Source organism: Lactuca saligna, chromosome 5 (genome assembly GCF_052625555.1).
Source record: "Lactuca saligna cultivar CGN05327 chromosome 5, ASM5262555v1, whole genome shotgun sequence".
NCBI lineage: Eukaryota > Viridiplantae > Streptophyta > Magnoliopsida > Asterales > Asteraceae > Lactuca > Lactuca saligna.
The window spans coordinates 223,595,711-223,614,995 of NC_136421.1; the positions used below are offsets into that span (position 1 = coordinate 223,595,711).

Below are 19,285 nucleotides of genomic sequence, written 5' to 3' on the forward strand. Positions count from 1 at the left end.
TAAATTAATTGTTAATTAATTCTTTTAAAAGTTAATTGTTTTTTAGTCAATAACAAAAGTATCATGTGTGCAGCATATAACCATTTGGTACCGACTTTTGATGGAGAGACGGTTTGAGAGCGACCGACATACAATAATGCCTCCAAATTTTTTTGTTTCTCATGCTTTGGAAGAAGGATAGGACTGGAGGGCGTTTATGGTTGGTATTGCTACGTACCCCAACTTCATGGTTGCTTGGTGGGATGTTGATACGGTAAACTTAATAGTTTATATTGAAAATAATATCGTTTTTTTGTTATGTTTTTGTATTGTGATGTTTTTGTATTGTGATGTAAATAAACATAATTTTATTTTCTGATCCTTATACAGGTCTTATTGCCGATTCATTCATCCCCTAATCATTGGCTATTTGGGGAACTACGATTGTCGTCAATGGAAGTGCATATTTATGACAGTCTTGGTAGAGGTGCTTATGAAAAATTCCAATCTGAAGGAATCTTTTGCAAATTTGAACGTCGGGTGGCAAATTATTTGGACAAGATTAAGTATTGGGCCCGGAGGAACATCCCAAGGATTCCATTGAATATGCAATTCATTTATGAAGAAAACGTTCCCCAACAAAGTGGTCATTTGGGAGATTGCGGTGTTTTTCTTTGTATGTTTATGGAGCAATTGGTTTCAGGTCAACCTATACGTGTTCTTATTGACCCAAAGAACGCAGCTTTAGAGTTCCGTCTCCGGATGACAAAAATTATTTGGGGGTCTTGTCTTGGTCCTATGTAGTTGGATTATATAAATGTATATACAAATTAATGTTGGATTTCATTATTAGTTTATTTTTACAGTTTACTCAACGGACGGCAAAAAATATAACGTTACGACAATTACAACAAATTAATGACCTACTAATTACTTAACATTACATACAACATAAGAACGACTACAACATTTGTTTTAACGTTACAAATACAACAATTTATTGACCTAACAACTTCAAAACCATAAAAACAATATTGAAAATCTTATAACTTGTAAACAAGAACTGCCAAGAACAACACCCAACTACAAACCAACGCTATCTTTAACTTCTTATTTTCTGATTGAAAGAGTTTATTAGAGTTAGCTACTTTAGCTATTACCATAGAAGATTGGTCCTTCCCTTCATCAACCTAACTGATAAACCCGCATTTTGGTCCCTGTTAAATTTAATATTCACAGTAAGAAAATAAATTTTTGTGATGTAAACACGAGGGTTTAAATTTGAATGACGTTAACAACATGATACCAAATATGGGCAAATGTAAAACAATCTTCCTGGGTTTTTAGATGTTCCCGAAATCCTAACGATACGTTCTCCTCCGCAATTGCAGTATGTCATTAGCCTTGTTTTTCTTATAAATAGGAGTTGCTTTGACTGATATAGTTTTCATACTGAGTGACACCCTTTTATAGAAGAAATCATGTTACAGACAAATCTTTTTTACTATGAATTGAACTGGTTTGACTATGAATTCAAAAAGTTGAACTACGAAATCCAGACAAGTACATTCTGCAGTATTGTCTTGTCGGTTAGTGAAATTTGACTATGAAATGAACTGGTTTGACTATGAATTCAAAAAGTTGAACTACGAAATCCAGACAAGTACATTTTGTAGTATTGTCTTGTCGGTCAGTGAAATTTGACTATGAAATGAATTGGTTTGACTGTGAATTCAAAAAGTTGAACTACGAAATCCAGACAAGTACGTTCTGTAGTATTGTCATGTCGGTCAGTGAAATTTGACTATGAAATGAACTGGTTTGACTACGAATTTAAAAGGTTAAACTATGAATTGTGAACATTAGAGATACAATATTTTCTATTTATAATCTCATTTTATTGATATTGCATTTGTGTGATGATTGTAGAGCACTTTCATCGGTTTTGAAAATGAGTACTAACATCGGAAGAAGCTTTTCTCAACTACCAATTTTCTTGCATAACCTTCAACGAACAAATCCTAATACCTTCACAGCCATCAAGAAAACCGATACCAACCGCTTTCAATTCTGTTTTGTGGCTTTAGGTTGCGTGGTATAACATACTAATTTTATTGAGTTATATAATATTTCATGGTAATGTATCTCGATTAGTTTTTACTCATCACTAATATGTGTTCGTTTTTATGTAGATTCGTACCTTCCGTAGGTGCATGATGCCGCTGATATATGTGGGTTATTTACCCCTTATTGGGAGCTATCTGACAACAATGTACTTTGCAGTGGCTTTAGATGGAAATCATGAACCACTACTCTTAGCAATTGGTTTGGGAACCTTAGAGTGTGAAGAATCATGGAGATGGTTCATGATGAGGTTAAAAGATTGTTTAGGTGACGACATAGAGGTTGGTTTCATAAGCAACATGTGTGATAAAATAGAATTTGGTGTTCATAGTGCCTACCCGGATTCCTATCATGGATATTGTCCTAAAGATATAGCTCGAAAGATACGTGATTGTGTGGGACATAACAGTACGGAAGTTGAATCGTTGTTTTGGAAGTCATGCAATGCATATAGCGTTGATGATTTTTACTTGTGTTTGGAAAGGTTGCAAACTGCATGTAGGAAATCACCTTTGTTTTCCTTGCTTAGGAGTCCAATTTACTGGCTTGACGATATTCCGATTTCCAAATGGACACGAGCATTTTTTCTAAAAATACGCTACAATGTTAAATCGATTGACGTCCCTGAAATTTTGCAAATTATATCCAGACGTGAGTTTCCTATAACAACGATAATTGAGTTAATCACCACGTCGATACAATCAAAGTATGCTGAACGGGCCGACGTGGCGGGTAAGGGAGATTGTTTTATTTACTTTTTTTAATGTGTTATTATTTTTATTAAAATATCAAATTTTACAGGGAGGTTTTTTGGTGGGTTGACCCCTTACGTTGAGAGTAAAGTTCAAAAATATGTCAACAAGTCTTACAATTGGAATGCTAGACGTTTGTATGGGGATACATATCAAGTCGATGACAATTTTGCGACCACCAACGTACAACTTGAATGAAGGGTATGTAGTTGTGGTAAATGGCAAAAAAGCGGTATACCGTGTGCCCACGCTATAGCATGTCTAAGAACCCGTACATCTGAATCCATAAACAGATTGGTTGATTATAAGTTCACTAGTTATGTGTATCGACTTGCATATGGATCTGAGTTGGTGAATACTATACCATCACATGTGCATTGGGAAATACCAAATGAAATGGTGGTCCTGTTACCTCCCTCAATGCAGTAGTTATTCATGTAGCACCTTTATATTTTATGTAGTATTATGTATTAGTGTCGTGTTATGTATTAGTTATCCGTGAAACCTGTATACATTTTATGTCGTATTATGTATTAGTTATTCATGTACCTCATTCATATTTTATGACTTATTATGTATTAGTTATTTAATTTATGTCGTATTATGTATTGGCTATTGAGGAAACAACACACATTAAAAGAAATGGACTTTTATTAAATAGTGACGCCTACAGACATATAACAACAAGCAACTTAAATAACGAAAATCCATTACCATAACCAACATGCATATTAAAAATAAGGGACATTCTTTAAAACATTCCATGCATCTAAGTGGGTAAACTCGCTACCATCATATTCAAAACGGTATAGTTCCAAAGCCACCTGCCGTAGAATGTCTTCATCCGTATTTGCATGTTCATTATCCAACTCGTTGTAAATACGTTGAAATTCTTTCACCTTCATTTTCAAATCCAGAAACTTGGCTTTGACATCTTTTCTTCTTCGATATTGACTACGCCCCATTAAATGGTGAAACAAATGACAGACACGAGACCAAAATAATCCAGCACGAACTTGTGGGGGACCCGGTGGAAAATCCTCCTCTACAGTTATAATCCAAGCTTGAACCAAAGCGACCTCCTCTGCGTTCCTCCATGTATGTGGTGAGTCCATAATTGCAGGGAGGGAAGTAATACGAAATAACTACAACGCATATTAAAATCTATTTATAACGACTCCTTCATTTCCTGCTACAATGGCTTGTCAATTCAAGCAGCAATGTATTGTGTTGTCATTCGACCGAGGATGACTTGTCAACTCGAACAATGCTCTGTTATGTTATTAGTATAGTACACTGCATTCGTCAGTTAATTTTGACTATGAAATGCAGACATATTAGAAGATTGGACTGCGATTTTGTGTAGAAACTACTATAAATTGACCTTACGTTACATAAATACTTTATTAAATTAACCAATACAGCTGTTCAAATATATTTTTTTTATATTCCACTCTCTTAGTTTCAATCAAAATGAGTTCTATATCATGGAGCAATGAAGAGTTCTTGGTTCTTACACATGCTTATATTCATGTGTACGAGACAAGCAAGTTGAACGATCCAATGTTTTGGACCCGTTTAACCAATATTTTCAATGCTGAAAACCAAAGGGCTACAAGAAACGATCGTGACGAACTAGACATCTTAGCAAGATGGTATGAAATGAAAACCGAAGTTCTATTATTCAACGATCTTTATACCAAAATTGACGACACCCGTTTAAATGCTACTGAGGAGGTTATCTTGGAAGCTGCTAAGGAGGAATACAAGTCATTAAGTAACGGGTTGGAATTCCGGTTTGAAGCCCCTTGGAATATTTTGAAATATATCCCGTTTGTTTAAAATCTATTTTAGTTTATTATTTGAGTACTAGGTTATTTTCATGTACTAGGTTATTTTCATGTATTTCTTATGTATTTCATATGTATTTCGTTTGTTTAAAATGTATTTTAGTTTATTATGTGAGCAACTCGTATGATTAACTTGAGTTAATAAATGGTCATTGCATTAGTTATCACAATATATTAGAATACATTAGTAACAAGGATTCGATGAACCATTAAAAACATCACAACAATTACATGAAAAATAACGACATAATACGAACAAAGCATTAACGTAAAACACAAGTCCATGGGTTATTCTTAACACAAAAATAGAGCCGTCTACTTGAAATACTGTTTATCTCTAACAACCTTCCAAACTTCCTCATATTCGAAGTCTCTGCCGTCATGCTGACAGATGTAAAACTCTGTAACAACTTCCAAGAACTCTTCTTCGTCACGATAACGAACATTGTTACGTTTCGCATAACCACATGCTCGATTGAACCATGTCACTTCTTCCTTTACATCCGTCCACTTAGTAACAACATCTGATTTTTCTCTTTTTTGCGCTTCTCCCATCTCATGGTTAAACAAAGATGTGATGCGACTCCATTCATCACCAATTAGGCAATGCGGGGGAGCAAGTAACGATACACCATCCTTAACACTTAGCCAGCATCGTGTTAGAACTAACACCTCGTTTGTCGTCCATGGCCTTTCAGAATTGTAACCAGGTACTTCATTCGAAGAACTTGCTGCATTCGACGACATTTCTAATTATGGGAATTCGTTTCGTTTAGGTGATTCGGGTGTTTGGTTTTTAGATCTTAAACATCTATTTATATAAGTAAATAGACTATGAATTAATACTATGACTACAAAATGGTTATATTTGGACTACGATTTTCAGCTTTATGCAGTGTTTTGTCATGTCAAACTGTAATTTATCTCTTGTCCCTTAAGGGTCCCACTGTTATGTGCAGGTTACTACAGTGACTTGTCATTACTGTCTAGTCATTTCAAAGTTGGACTTGTCATTACTGTCTAGTTTAATACAATATCGACTTTATTATGACTTCCTCACACAAAATCGAAATTTGCTCATGCAACGAAGTAGATTGTTATTATTGTGATTCAGTAGACACTTTTTTTACACCACTGAAAAACGGCTTGCTGAGAAGGATGAGCAGTTGATACACAATTATGGTAAAAAAAGGATTGTTTCGAAGACAAAATGAGAATTAGGGATGACTATATAACAATGGAGAAAGATAAGTACCCGTTGCAGTTCCCTGAGTTTAAAAATTACTTACAGATTAGGTTGCAAAAGGATCGTTTGTTGTTTTTTTAAATAACATGTTGTAACTGTTAAAAAAAATCTGCAAACTATATTTTTTAATATAAAGTCTTCACTAATTGATATAATCAACAAACTAAACAAAAATATGAAAGCATAGCAACGTCTTGTAAGATTTAATAAAAATATTACAATACATAATAAGTTAACAACTCGTCATTACTCTTCATTTCAAGGATGTTTTATATCAAAATCAGTGTTATAGGTTTGTGAGCAACTCGCTGAACCACCAATATTAAATGCCATTTCTGCAGTAGAAATTATGTGACGTGCTCCGCTACCGGACGCCCTTCCAGTACAATTATTTCTCGTGTGTCCAATTTGACCACATGTAGAACACTCTTTTATAATTGGACCCTCGCCTTGGGATGGAATGCGGTCTGTGTTTCTTGGCCTGCCTGGCTGACGTTTATCCATTATTGGTGGATTAACAATCATCAAATCATCGGGGATCTCCCATTCGGATGGCTTTGGTAGAGGGTTTATTGATTCCTCATATGTTTTCCTCAGTGTTTCGGTAAAGTAAGCATTTAATGCATACCTCGAGCAGTCTTCGTAATTGTTCACTGTTAAACATCTTATGACATGACCACAAGGTATCCCATGAAGTTGCCAACGCCTACATGTACATGTCATATGTTTGAAATCAACAATCACATTTTGTGCCCCCTTTTTGACCTCGCATTTCGTATTTGAGATCATGCGAACATCCCATTTGCTAAAACTTTTCTTGTTCTCTTTTACAATTTCATCCGCCCAAGGGGTAAGAATTGTTGTTGCTTCCGCTAAAAAAAGAGCCAAAATGAAGAAGTTAAGATCAATAACATCAAAATTAATAAAACATTAATATTAAAAATTTACTTAATACCTTCAAAGTTATGTCTTTGAAACCACCATTGTTGCATTGTAGCACGAAAAAAATCGATCAACATAAGTATTGGCACCTTACGTGCGTGTCTAGATAATGCATTTATAGACTCCGCACTGTTGGACGACATAAGATTGTATCGGTTCCCTTTAAAATGTGCTCTGGACCAAGTTTCTGGATTTATACTTTTCAAATACTCTCATACTGGTTCTTTTGTCTTTTTCATAACATCCATGGCGGCATCAAAAGCATCAACTGTGTACGCCCTACACGCCTCCCTAAAAATTCCTTTAACCGTCTTACTCTTGCCGAATCTAGAGACTATGTTGAAATACAAATGGACACCACATATTCCATGATGAGCGTGATGAAAAATGTTGGCAACGGATGTTGCTATACATGGAGACCTATCAGATATAATTGTAAGCTCCTGCATATTTCCTATGCAATCACGTAGTTTTTGAAAAAACCATGTCCAAGAATTGGTACACTCATTTTTGCATATACTATATGCAACCGGTAATATTTGGTTTTGTCCATCCTTAGTAACTGCAAGTAACATGGTACCTTTGAACTCGCCCTTTAGGTGAGCTCCATCTACTACTAGGGTCGGTTTACAAAAATTGACAAAAGCGCGTACCTACAATACATTGTATATCTATTCAAATACACCAAAATAAAAATTAAAAAAATAATATAATATGATAATACTAACCGAGCAACCGAGTGCGACGTACAAAAACTCAAAGCGATCATCAACATCTGTTTTAATATGTGTGATAGTACCCGGATTATGTTTGGCCAAGTTGTGACAATACGCCGGAAGTTTGGTAAAAGAATCCTCTTTCGAACCCCTTAACGACAACAATGTATATTGCTTCGCATGCCATGCCTGATGGTATGAGATATTGATATTCAATTGAGCATTCATATCATTAACAATTTCTTTTCCCCGATAAACTCTACTATAGTCTTCAGCCAAAACATCAGCAACATATTCACCCAAAACATATTTGTTTGCTTGTCGATGATTAGGTTGCAACAATGTTGAAGAACATGTGTGTACATCAACAAATTTATTCACTTGGAAAAGTCCATCAGAATTTTTAATTGCTTTTGCTCTTAGTAACCAAGAACAATTTTTCGAAACACACACAGCTTCATACCTTGATTTGGTGGATCTACTTGTCCTTGTCTGGAAACCTTCTCGAAGACATTTTTTACTAATACACCGCTTTAGAAGTTCTTTGTTCTTAAATATACTCTCACATTGAATCTTTTGAAGATTCATGTCTACCATCTGTGTTGGGATATCTTCATTAATATCAACTGGTCATGCTGGTACAGGGGGCATACCGTGAAAAAGGTTATCGGGAAACTTAGCTTTAACTTCATCACCCAACTCATCTCTATCGGAATTGCTTTGTAGCTCACTTATATCTAAACATACATCACCAACATCAACATAATGCCCGTAAACATGATTTTTTTCATTTTTTTGACTTGAATATTTTTTCTTTTTAGTTTTATCTACCACGCGCCTATTCATAAGTTTAACTTCTTGTTCGGCAACATCATCACAACGACCACCCACATGATTAAGATATGTACCAACATCATCATCACCAACAGACTTGTAATTCTCAGGTTCCACATAGTGAATAGGTGAATAACTGACATTAACATTTTCAGCAACACTATGAAACTGAGGTTCACTAGGAGTATTGAAAGTACCTATCGGATCGTTGCTCCCTTTATAACTGCATAAATTACCAACAACCTGGTTTCCAATTTCACCACCCCCATTAACCTCCTCAACTTCATCAACCACCACAAACACTTTCACAGCCCTTCCTCCACTACATTTGATTACGTTTATCAACATTCTAACATCCAAGTCTTCAACTATAGCTATATAATAATTTAATTCAGGATGGTGGAAACGAAGACTAATTCTATATTTATCTAACAAACCAATTTTGCTTCTTACCAAAGATACAAAATCACTATAACTAATATACTCAGAAAATATCAAAGCAAGTTCAGAAATACCTCCCTGTGGACATATGTATTACAGATTAGTTCCATTAACTTGCCATCTCCCACCGGTTACAAGACAAACCATATATTCAATCATTTTTTGAGCAAATTGTAGAGAGAGTTCTTAAACAAATAACAACCAAAATGATATTTTTTCTACAAAACTATTTATATAGCAACCTGATTTCATAGTCAAAACAAACCATTTCATAGTCAACCTAAAAAAAATACAAAAAAAAAAACAAAAATAACAACGATTTCGCAGATAGAGTCAGAGGATTTCGCAGATGGACCTATTCCATCTGCGAAATTACCCCTATATATACAGCAAAAAATTTAAAAATATATATATTAAAACCACCTGCGAAAGTACAAGTACCTAAAGCACAACTGTGCTTTAGGTACTTGTACTTTCGCAGATGAGAAGCCCATTTCGCAGATGGGACCTTCTCATCTGTGAAATGGGTGGCCATTTTTGTAATTTCGATTTTTTTTGGCTATTTTTGTAATGTCATTAGTGTAAATGGCTATTTTTGTAAATTTCTCCAATTTTTAGGGTGAAACTGGAGGGGATGGTAATGCTTTAATCATTAAAATCATGAATGTCTTTTTGTATATTCTCATTTTTCCTATTGTCATTTTACATTTGTTATTCTCGTTTTCAATTCAAAATATTAACACTTAACAATTTAAAAGAAGTTTTCTATTTTTAAAATTATTTATAAAGAATTATTTTACATTATGGAATATCGATATTATCATTAAATTCTCAGTTGTTTGCTTATCATTCTTAACTTGTAAGCGGACATTCCTTATATATTTTTTCTTGAATCGGGTTTGGATCGACAACTGGGATCAGATTAAGCTTATGATTGGGTCTGCAACCACATATATTAGTGTGTGAATGTCTGATATACATGTATGTCTTGTGCGTAAGTATTTGAATTACCAACATGTATGTTTCATATTTCATTACTTTATTCATTTGGTTTTTTGGAAACATAAAAGATGTAGTGTAATAAAACAAAAGATGTCATATTACTTTTTATTAAACAAGATATTGTAATTAATACTTTTGAATTTTGATATAGACTACCTATGCAGATGTTTGTAGTGGATCTGTTAGTTTGAAAAGAAATCCTTCTATCTTAAACAATTTTGTATACAAAGTGATAAATCATTTTATCTTAAACTATTTATAAACAATTTTACAAATATACAACTTCTTTCAAATTGTTAAGTGTTAATATTCTGAATTTAAAAAATAATAACAAATGTGAAATGCCAATATACAATTTGAGAATATACAAACAAACATTCATGATTTCAATGCTTAAAGCATCATCATCTTCTCCACCTTTACCTTTAAAAATGTCTTTAATACTCTTTATTCATTTAAACGTCTTATATATATATATATATATATATATATATATATATATATATATATATATATATATATATATATATATATATTAACAATATTAATAATAATAAATTTAACAAAAATTGTATACTTATTTATATTTTTAAGAATAATATATATATATATATATATATATATATATATATATATATATATATATATATATATATATATTAACAATATTGATAATAATAAATTAAAAAAAAATTTGTATATTTATTTATATTTTTAATAATAATAATAATAATAATAATAATAATAATAATAAAGTTTTTGTTTGCAGAAAAGTCCTAATATTTTTATTTGTAGGAAAGTCTTAATATTTTGGGTTAGTTTATAAAATAGTCCCAAAATGATTTGTTATCAGTTCAAACCGCTCAAAAATGATTAAAATGTAAAGTTTTACCGGTTTTTAGGATTTTTTTCTTAAAAAAAATTAATTTATGACTAAAACGTAAACTGGACCATAATTTTGAGCCTTTATTATAAATTTCGCTATGATGCTCAATATGCAAAAACTAGAAACTTGAAGGGTTAATGTGCAACTAAACAAGTATATAAGCCACTTGTTTTCTATCCTCTTATATTCCCTCCCACTTGAATGACATTTCATCCATGAGAAGGCATCTCCATGACAAGTTCACCTCCTCACATGGTGATTTAAAGATCTTATTTGAAGTAATTGAAGCTCAAGTTAATAAGAATCAAAACAAATCAAGAGGAAAGGTGACACTCTAGGAGAGAGACATGGACTAAGGTTGAGAAGGACAATGATTGGAATTGGGCGTAGTGTGGATGGATTATAGATATATATTAGGAGGGTGAAGTAGATTTAAGAATCAATTAGGAGGAATAAATAGATAAGGTTTGGTGGAGATGGATCTCGGTTGTTCTCCATGTTCGTGATGAGAGAAGCGGTGGAGGTGGATTCATGACGGTAAGGGGCCACATATTAGGGTTGTGTTCTTTGTGGGTTATTTGTTGGTTTAAGAAGAAAGAGAAAGAAGGAAGACCAGCTGAGAAAGAAAGAAAAAAAAGGATGGGGTACAGTAGGGGTGCGATGGGCCCATACTTAATCTTTTATTTTTTGACCCTTGAAATGTATGGATGGGTTGTCATCGAAGGCCATGACCATTTCAATGGCGTGTCCACAAGTCTCTTCCTTATTTAATTCTTATTATCTCTTTTTTATTATGCATTTCTTCCTTCTCAGCCCTCGTCATGATGTAAGGGGTAGAGAACATCGCCCATCCTGACAAAGGATAAGTGAACATAAAGATAGCACCGTTGTAGTTACACGAGTATATGTACACTTGATATTAAAACTCGAACCCCAACTTATATAGAAACCTCAATATATAATGCTTTCTTATGAACCCCTTTTATTGTGAAAATGACATTTGGATCTCTAAATTCAACCAAAATTTTTCACATTTTGCTAATTTGAGTGGTTTGGAAAACATATCCAGAAAGGAAAGGGAAATTTGAAAAATTTTCCTTTTAAATCATCCATGTTTAGAGCATTCACTAGGTTAGTTTAATAAGAGAGATAAGGTTCATTGAGTATAATATTAGGTTAAAGGGAGTGGTGTCATTTTTGCTGTATTTTTTTGTTGCCAAATAGGTGCCATATCATCTTTGCCAAACTACAAATTTTTTTTGTCATTTATGAGTGCTGGTTTGAAGAGTATGAGAATTAAAAAAAAATCAAAAAATGTAGCAGGTGATTTGTTGGTGGGTGGGATTAAGGGAGAATTAAACGTGGTAGATATATGCCGACTAGCCTTTACCGAGGTCACAACAAGGTGTGCTTCGAAGCCACATCAAAGGTGATGAGCTCCATTGTGAAAACTAAAAAGAATGTGTCACTGACTGCTGTTAGGAATTATCATAGACAAATAAATGTAATAGGGAAACAATGTAATACTGCATTATATTGATAAATATATTCAAATACGCCCTTACACATATAAATTTGACGAATAGGATAAAAAATAAGTGCGCAAAAAGTCGTGTTATCTTAAGGAAAGGTTAACATATTTGAGAAGTACAAGGCGACGTGATTCTAAAAATGTAAACTTCATAAAAATCCGATTTCGTATGGAGAACTTACGGTTTTTACCAAATATTAAAATTAACTTTACTACGTAAAAATAGTATGAAGAGATCAATTAAGTTTTGGCAAATGTCACAAAAAGAAAAGTTGTAGTACTCCTCAAAATAAGAATATTGAGAAAAAAATTCAAAAAATAAAGCCCGAACGGGGAGTGATGATTTTCATAAAATCATTTGTGGTGTAATGTCCCATTTTTATCAACCAAAAATTTTCATTTTTATTAAGGTAAATCTTCCCAATTCATAAATCCATTATTAAGAAAACCCGTTTAATCCTCAATGATGCCGATGAGTGTGTATAGTCCCGCCTTCGCCTTCCCATAGCTACCGATGATATCTGAAACAATAAACAACTAGATACGCATAAAGCTTAGTGAATTTCCCCAAATTACCACACATAACTAAACAGATGAATGAGCAATGGGCCTAATCAGTCATCAGACTGGAATACCCAACTATACCGGTTTTATTGGTCTTACCACCTCAACCCAACCGCTCAATCTGAGCCTCCGTGCCTATGGCTTACATCCGACCCACACCGGGTTTCTTGGCCTTCATCACAAAGCATGATTGTCTCATCCCAACCAAACACAAGATGTCAACATGTAAACAATCAATGATCAAGTAGACATGTAATACAAGAAAACATTAATGATACAACTCACTAATGCCTACTAGTCCTCTCACAGCATACAATCTCGCTGCCAGCTAAATTCCGTGAAATGCGTAACCATAAGTAACCAGAGGTGAGATAGCCACCCGAGCAGATGATCCTACTCTAGATCCATAACCAAACAAGGAACAAGCAAGAAAGCCTAGATCAAGAGTTCTCACGTTATCCTACATGACTATAGACAGTCCCTAGGGCACTCCATTAGATGATAACCAACAAGTATAGATAACATACAATTCTACATATCAATACAACAAGGCAACATACTCGATACCAAGATACAAATCTAACAGATCATTACAACAAAGCAACATACTCGATACCAGGATACAGTTCTAATAGATCATTACAACAAAGCAACATACTAAATATCAACAATCTAAGGAATGCATGACCGTATATACTCAGAGGTGAGATAGACACTGGGACAGGTGATCTTACTCTAGAACCACAACCAAACAAGGAACATGTAAGAGAGCCTAGATCAAGAGTTCTCAGTCTACCCTACATGACTATATACAATCCCTAAGGCATCCATTTACTAACAGATTGCCAAAAACTAGTGGGTCGGTATTGGTGCCTTCGACCCACGGGTACAGTGAGGTGAAACTCACCTCGATATGTTGATAGGCAACCACCATAGTAACGAAGAACTCTACCAGCTTCAACTCACTTCCAATCACCTACAGGAAGATACTTGACTCAATACTCGATCACAAGTCATCGTCACTTGCAACAGTGACTACCTCACATGAAAGGATGATTAGGGTTCCACATAAAATGACGATTAGGATTAAGTAAGGACACTTAACCCATTAAAGACTTAGACAACTAATATTAGGACTAATTCAAGTTTGACCTAGTCATTCTAGGGTATAATAATAATCCAAGCAATATCCTAAATATGCGCCCCGATCATTGCCCAAAATAGGGCTTCCCGCTTTTTAGGGTTTCCATATAAAATGATAACTAGGGTTAGTTTTCCACACATAACCCCTTAAGGACTTAATTCATTAAGTTCAATACTTCACTAACTTAGTTGTAGGGCATTATCGAGTATAATTTAAAGTTCAATTAACAGTTCAACGCGGGTCTCAACAAAACTCCAAAACTAGGGTTTTCTAAAGCCTAGTTAGGGATTCAAACCCAAAACGTGTCACTTGGTCTAAGGTTAGATGCTTAGGTTCTTTAATGTTTAGTAAGTTGGAAACCACCCACTGCCACCTTGAGTAGTGGTGTTCGACGACGGTCCATGGTACTACGAGATAACAACCACCACTTTTTAATGGTCGTAGTTATAATTTTAGGCCAAAACACTATCAAAAGAATTCTGATACACATGAAACGTCAATCTAACACACACATACGCACATAGCCACCCAAGGTGGTGGCTTATGGTGGCAGAACGGTGGCAACCACCGTGGTTGGCTGGCATAATTGCTCTTTGTTTTTCAGGCCAACAAAACACATACACACGCCTCTCCAACTTGCCACAGCAGTCACACACACCCACAATCGCAAAGCACAAACACATCTGCCCTTGATCTTGGAGGAGGATGACGGTCGGAGGTTGCAACAAAATGCCAGTCGCATGGAGCGGTGACGACGTAGCAACAAAAGTAAACAGAAAAGAGAAAGGTTGCACAACCCCTAATAGAGAACAAAAGCAAAAACAACCATGAGCTTGCTTTCTTCTTATTTCCCCACTGTTACGGCATCCAAACGTTGAACTTTGTCTTCGTAGGCAGCAGGAGCAGTGGTAGTGGTGCACGGTGGTTCACGATGACGGCATAGGTGATGGTGATGACTGGAGATATGGAGGGATAATGTGGCGGCTGAGAAGATATTAGGGTTAGGGTTCATGTGGGTGCAGCCAAGTAGCAATAGGGTAGCGGAGGGGGGAACGGGTTTAAGTCCCATATCTCTTCAAACATTAGTCCGTTTCTTACACTTTCAGTCCCTCCATCTCAATTCATTTTCAAATTAAATCCATAATTTACTCTATAGCCCCATGTTTCCAAAAATCCTTTCAATTTAAGTCCAAAAGTTACCAAACAAGCCCAACTTCTATAAATCTATTCACAACTAGTCCAAAATTTACACATTAACCCTGATATCCAGAATTTATAACATTTAACTCCATGCGCTAATACTCTGATGAATTATTATGGATTTAGGGCTAACATAAATATATAAAAAACCATCTTGGGATTTTAGGGTTTATTAATTATTTATTTATTTACTTATTTTATATTATTTATTTACTTATTTTATATTATTTATTTACTTATTTTAAACGGGATGTTACATATGGATAACTCGTTAGGCCAAAAGATGAAAGTTAAAATTTGTCAAAACAATCTAAAGTAAATTTGAAGTACTATTTGAGAGCATCAGATAAGTATAAAGAGGATAAAAAATGAAGCTTGTATGCAAGAGATATTAAATTTTCAAATTCATTTTGTGCGTGTGATAGGCGCGCCATGCACTGTGTGCACACTGACATCCAATTCGCAAAGATTGCGGATGATGTGGCCTAATGAGAGAGTGTCACGTGGTGACATACGATTGGAGCCACGATGTACTTTGCACGACACGCACACGAAAACGTGCTACACATGGTCCAAAAACCTGCTATAAATAGTAGTGATCGACAGACCCTTTCCAGCACCCCTCTCAAAGAATGTCTTTGTAACGCCCGGGTTACAGGGCTAAGCATTTTAGATGATGTAATAGTCTAGGTCAACTATTGTAACTCGTTTAAAGTAATAAAGATGAAATATTTGAATACTATATGAATTATGTGTATTTATGTGATTATTACTTATTTATAAATATATAATAAATAAAGGATAAAAATAAGCATCAAAATTAAAGTGTGAGATAAACCCTATATCTTTACATAAAGTTTTAGTGGTCAAAACAATGATTATGGGGATATAAAGAACGCCGAAATCCGAGTTATAACGAAGAAGTTATGACCCGTCGAAGTTTCGTGACGGAACCGGCACGATACCGGGGAGCGTAAATAGTGAACTTATGGTAGAGTGACTTTTAGCCTTAGCGATCTAAAAGAAAGTCGTAGAATACGTTAAACCAAGAGCGTCCATAAAAGAACGCCAAAATCTGACTTCGTATGAGGAAGTTATGATCTTTCGAAGTTTTGACTTAGCAGTATACAGTCCGAAGTTTGAATATTAGATCGAGCGGTTTTTAGCCGACAGAACCTAAACGAGAATCGAAGATCTCATTAGTAGTAGCATAACGATAAAAATATGGACGAAAACGGACGTCGGATGAAGATGTGGTGCACCCACCACTACATTTCACGTACCAAAGAAAAAAAACACAAAAGATTCTAAAAGGACAAGGGACCACTATCACCCAAGAGGATGTGGCTGACATGGAGCAGGGGCAAAGTGGGAATTTAGAGAAATACTGACATTCCGTTATAAGGATGGGTAGGGAGCCTAGTGATGGCAGGGGAGAATATTAGAAGTTTCTACTTCTTTGGGAGTCCGTAGCAGCTCGAATTGCTATTTCTATTTCATTCTTTTTCTTATCAATTTCTTATGTAATTTCTGTTTTCATTCATTAATCCCAGAAGAAGTGGGAATCCATCAGTTGTGGTTTTAATTTATCTTGAGTGAATCTGAGTTCATAACAAATTGGTATCAGAGCAAACAACCACCTGGGATTATGGCTGGAGAAAAGGGAGGTGGGAAAGAGGCTGGAGGAGCTCAACTCAAGAGGGTTGAATCGCTGGAGTCAGAATTAGGTGTGTTGTATGATCGCTTAGAGACCCAAGGTAATCAGATCCAACATCAGGCATAGCTTCCATCCAGCTGAAGATGGATCAAAATCAGCTTAAGATGGACCAAAAGTTGGAAGAGGTTTTGAGAGCTGTAACTAAAGGGAAGAAGTCAGGAGAAGGGGAGAAGGAGTCCGAACCTGTTTCTTCCATTTTGGTGACACCAAAAGAATCCGCTGGGGGATATCGCAGCGGCGTCGTAGGTGGGTCGAGAGGTAGTGGCGATGGGGGCAACGGCCGAACCGATAACGGTGAACCAACAGGAGGGACCAATTGGCGATTTTGGAAACTCGATATGCCCCTCTTCGATGGGGAAAACCCCGATGGATGGATATTACGTGCAGAACGCGATTTCAATTTCTACAAATTATCAGAAGCTGATAAAATGGAGGCAGCGGTGGTGGCTCTTGAAGGAGACGCCCTTCTCTGGTACCAGTGGGAACACACTCGCCGGCTGGTGACACGGTGGGATGAGATGAAATCTCTCCTATTACGACAGTTTCGTCCGGTTACTGCAGGTACGTTACACCAGCAGTGGTTAGCCCTAATTCAATCTGGGTCGGTTTTAGAATACCAACGAGCCTTTATTGAACTACTTGCCCCATTAAACAACATACCTGATGACATCACTTTGGGCCACTTCATCAACGGGCTACAGGAGGAAATTAGGTCTGAGGTCCAGTTATTGAGCCCCATATCAGTGGAACACGCTATGACGTTGGCCATCAACGTCGAACGCAAGCTTAATTCCCAACTGCATCGGAAATCCTCTCTCTCCACTGTAACTCCTCGGACTAACACATCAGGTACTCTTTCTGGAACACCCTTGATAACCCCGCTCAAAACCACTTATTTCCCCCCTCGATCGTCTGCGGTACCAACCCACACCCCAGCCGTGTCGATTAAGAACCCCAGCAAACCAGGCAGGGAAGTGAGAAGATTGTCGGATAAAGAACTGCAATATAAACGATCAAAAGGGCTTTGCTTTCGTTGTGATGAGAAATGGAGTGCAGGGCATCAATGCAAGAGGAAGGAACTCAGTGTACTCTTAATGCAAGAAGAAGAAACAGGGGAAGAAGACCCACCAGACAAAGTCAATGAATTTGCAAATTTGGACACTAACGAATTCCCATTGATATCAGGTGTCTGTTTGAATTCAGTTACTGGTAACCTCAATCCTAAGACCCTCAAACTTAAGGGAATCATTAAGGACACAGAAGTGGTGGTACTCATTGATCCGGGAGCAACTCACAATTTCCTTTCCTTGGCAACTATAGATCAATTACAGATTCCAGTCAACCCTACTCCGGGGTTTGGGGTTTCTTTGGGCACAGGAGAATCAGTGATTGGAAGAGGAAATTGCCAAGGGGTATTAATACATATTCAAGGGCTGGATATTAGAGAGGATTTCTTACCGCTCACCTTGGGAAATTCAGACGTAATTCTGGGAATCCAATGGTTGGAGAAGTTAGGGGCGGTGACTACTAATTGGAAAACGCAAGTCATGAAGTTTCAAATAGAAGGCCAAGGGGTGACTCTCCGGGGAGACCCATCCTTAGAAAGGGCAAAAATTTCCTTAAAAACCATGATTAGAACCATTGGCTCTGTAGGAGGTGGATATTGGGTCCAGTTGAACCAAGTGGAGGACCAACAGCCCATGAATCACATTAAAGACTGCCCTCCCTTTCTACTTCCAATATTACAGAGGTATGCTTCTGTTTTTTCTTGGAAAGGAGGCCTACCCCCACTAAGGAATCACCAGCATGCCATTAATCTGAAGGAGGGAACTGGACCAGTGACGGTACGCCCTTATAGGTACTCTCATGCCCAAAAAGCAGAAATTGAAAGATTGCTTCACGACATGCTTGACTCCAAAATCATCCAACCTTCCCGAAGTCCTTTTGCTAGCCCCGTGTTGTTGGTAAAAAAAAAGATGGCTCGTGGAGGTTCTGTGTTGACTATCGGGCCCTTAACAAGGTGACGGTTAAAGACAAGTTTCCCATACCCGTGATAGACGAGCTTTTAGATGAATTACACGGATCACGGATATTTTCCAAGCTGGATTTGAAATCAGGTTATCATCAAATCCGTATGAAGGTGGACGATATTCATAAAACAGCGTTTAGAACGCATGAAGGGCATTATGAGTTCAAGGTTATGCCCTTCGGCCTTACTAATGCCCCAGCCACCTTTCAATTTGTCATGAATGAGATTTTCAGACCTCATCTACGAAAGTTTGTGCTGGTATTCTTTGACGACATCCTAATTTATAGTCGAGACGAAAGTCAACATTTGTCCCATTTGAAGACTGTTT

The 19,285-nt window shown here is 36.2% G+C and overlaps 2 protein-coding genes across 2 annotated transcripts; both read left to right on the forward strand.

The window, feature by feature from the left end:
• Window positions 1-1,790: 1,790 nt before the first annotated feature.
• On the forward strand, window positions 1,791-3,053 carry LOC145046302 (uncharacterized). The gene is made up of 4 exons (XM_078994590.1): window positions 1,791-1,819; window positions 1,909-2,074; window positions 2,172-2,835; window positions 2,905-3,053. The coding sequence occupies exons 1-4, from the start codon at window positions 1,791-1,793 to the stop codon at window positions 3,051-3,053; spliced, it is 1,008 nt and encodes a 335-aa protein (XP_078850716.1).
• A 13,958-nt stretch (window positions 3,054-17,011) lies between these two features.
• LOC145046303 (uncharacterized) lies at window positions 17,012-18,952 on the forward strand. Its single transcript, XM_078994591.1, has one exon. The coding sequence runs from the start codon at window positions 17,012-17,014 to the stop codon at window positions 18,950-18,952; it is 1,941 nt and encodes a 646-aa protein (XP_078850717.1).
• The last annotated feature ends 333 nt before the right edge of the window (window positions 18,953-19,285 follow it).

Coding starts and splice junctions, on each gene's coding strand:
- LOC145046303 (XM_078994591.1), top strand. CDS start 17,012: ATGGATCAAAATCAGCTTAAGATGGACCAAAAGTTGGAAGAGGTTTTG.
- LOC145046302 (XM_078994590.1), top strand. CDS start 1,791: ATGAACTGGTTTGACTACGAATTTAAAAG. Junction 2,075..2,171: donor TTGTGGCTTTAGGTTGCGTG/GTATAACATACT, acceptor GTTTTTATGTAG/ATTCGTACCTTCCGTAGGTG. Junction 2,836..2,904: donor TGAACGGGCCGACGTGGCGG/GTAAGGGAGATT, acceptor CAAATTTTACAG/GGAGGTTTTTTGGTGGGTTG.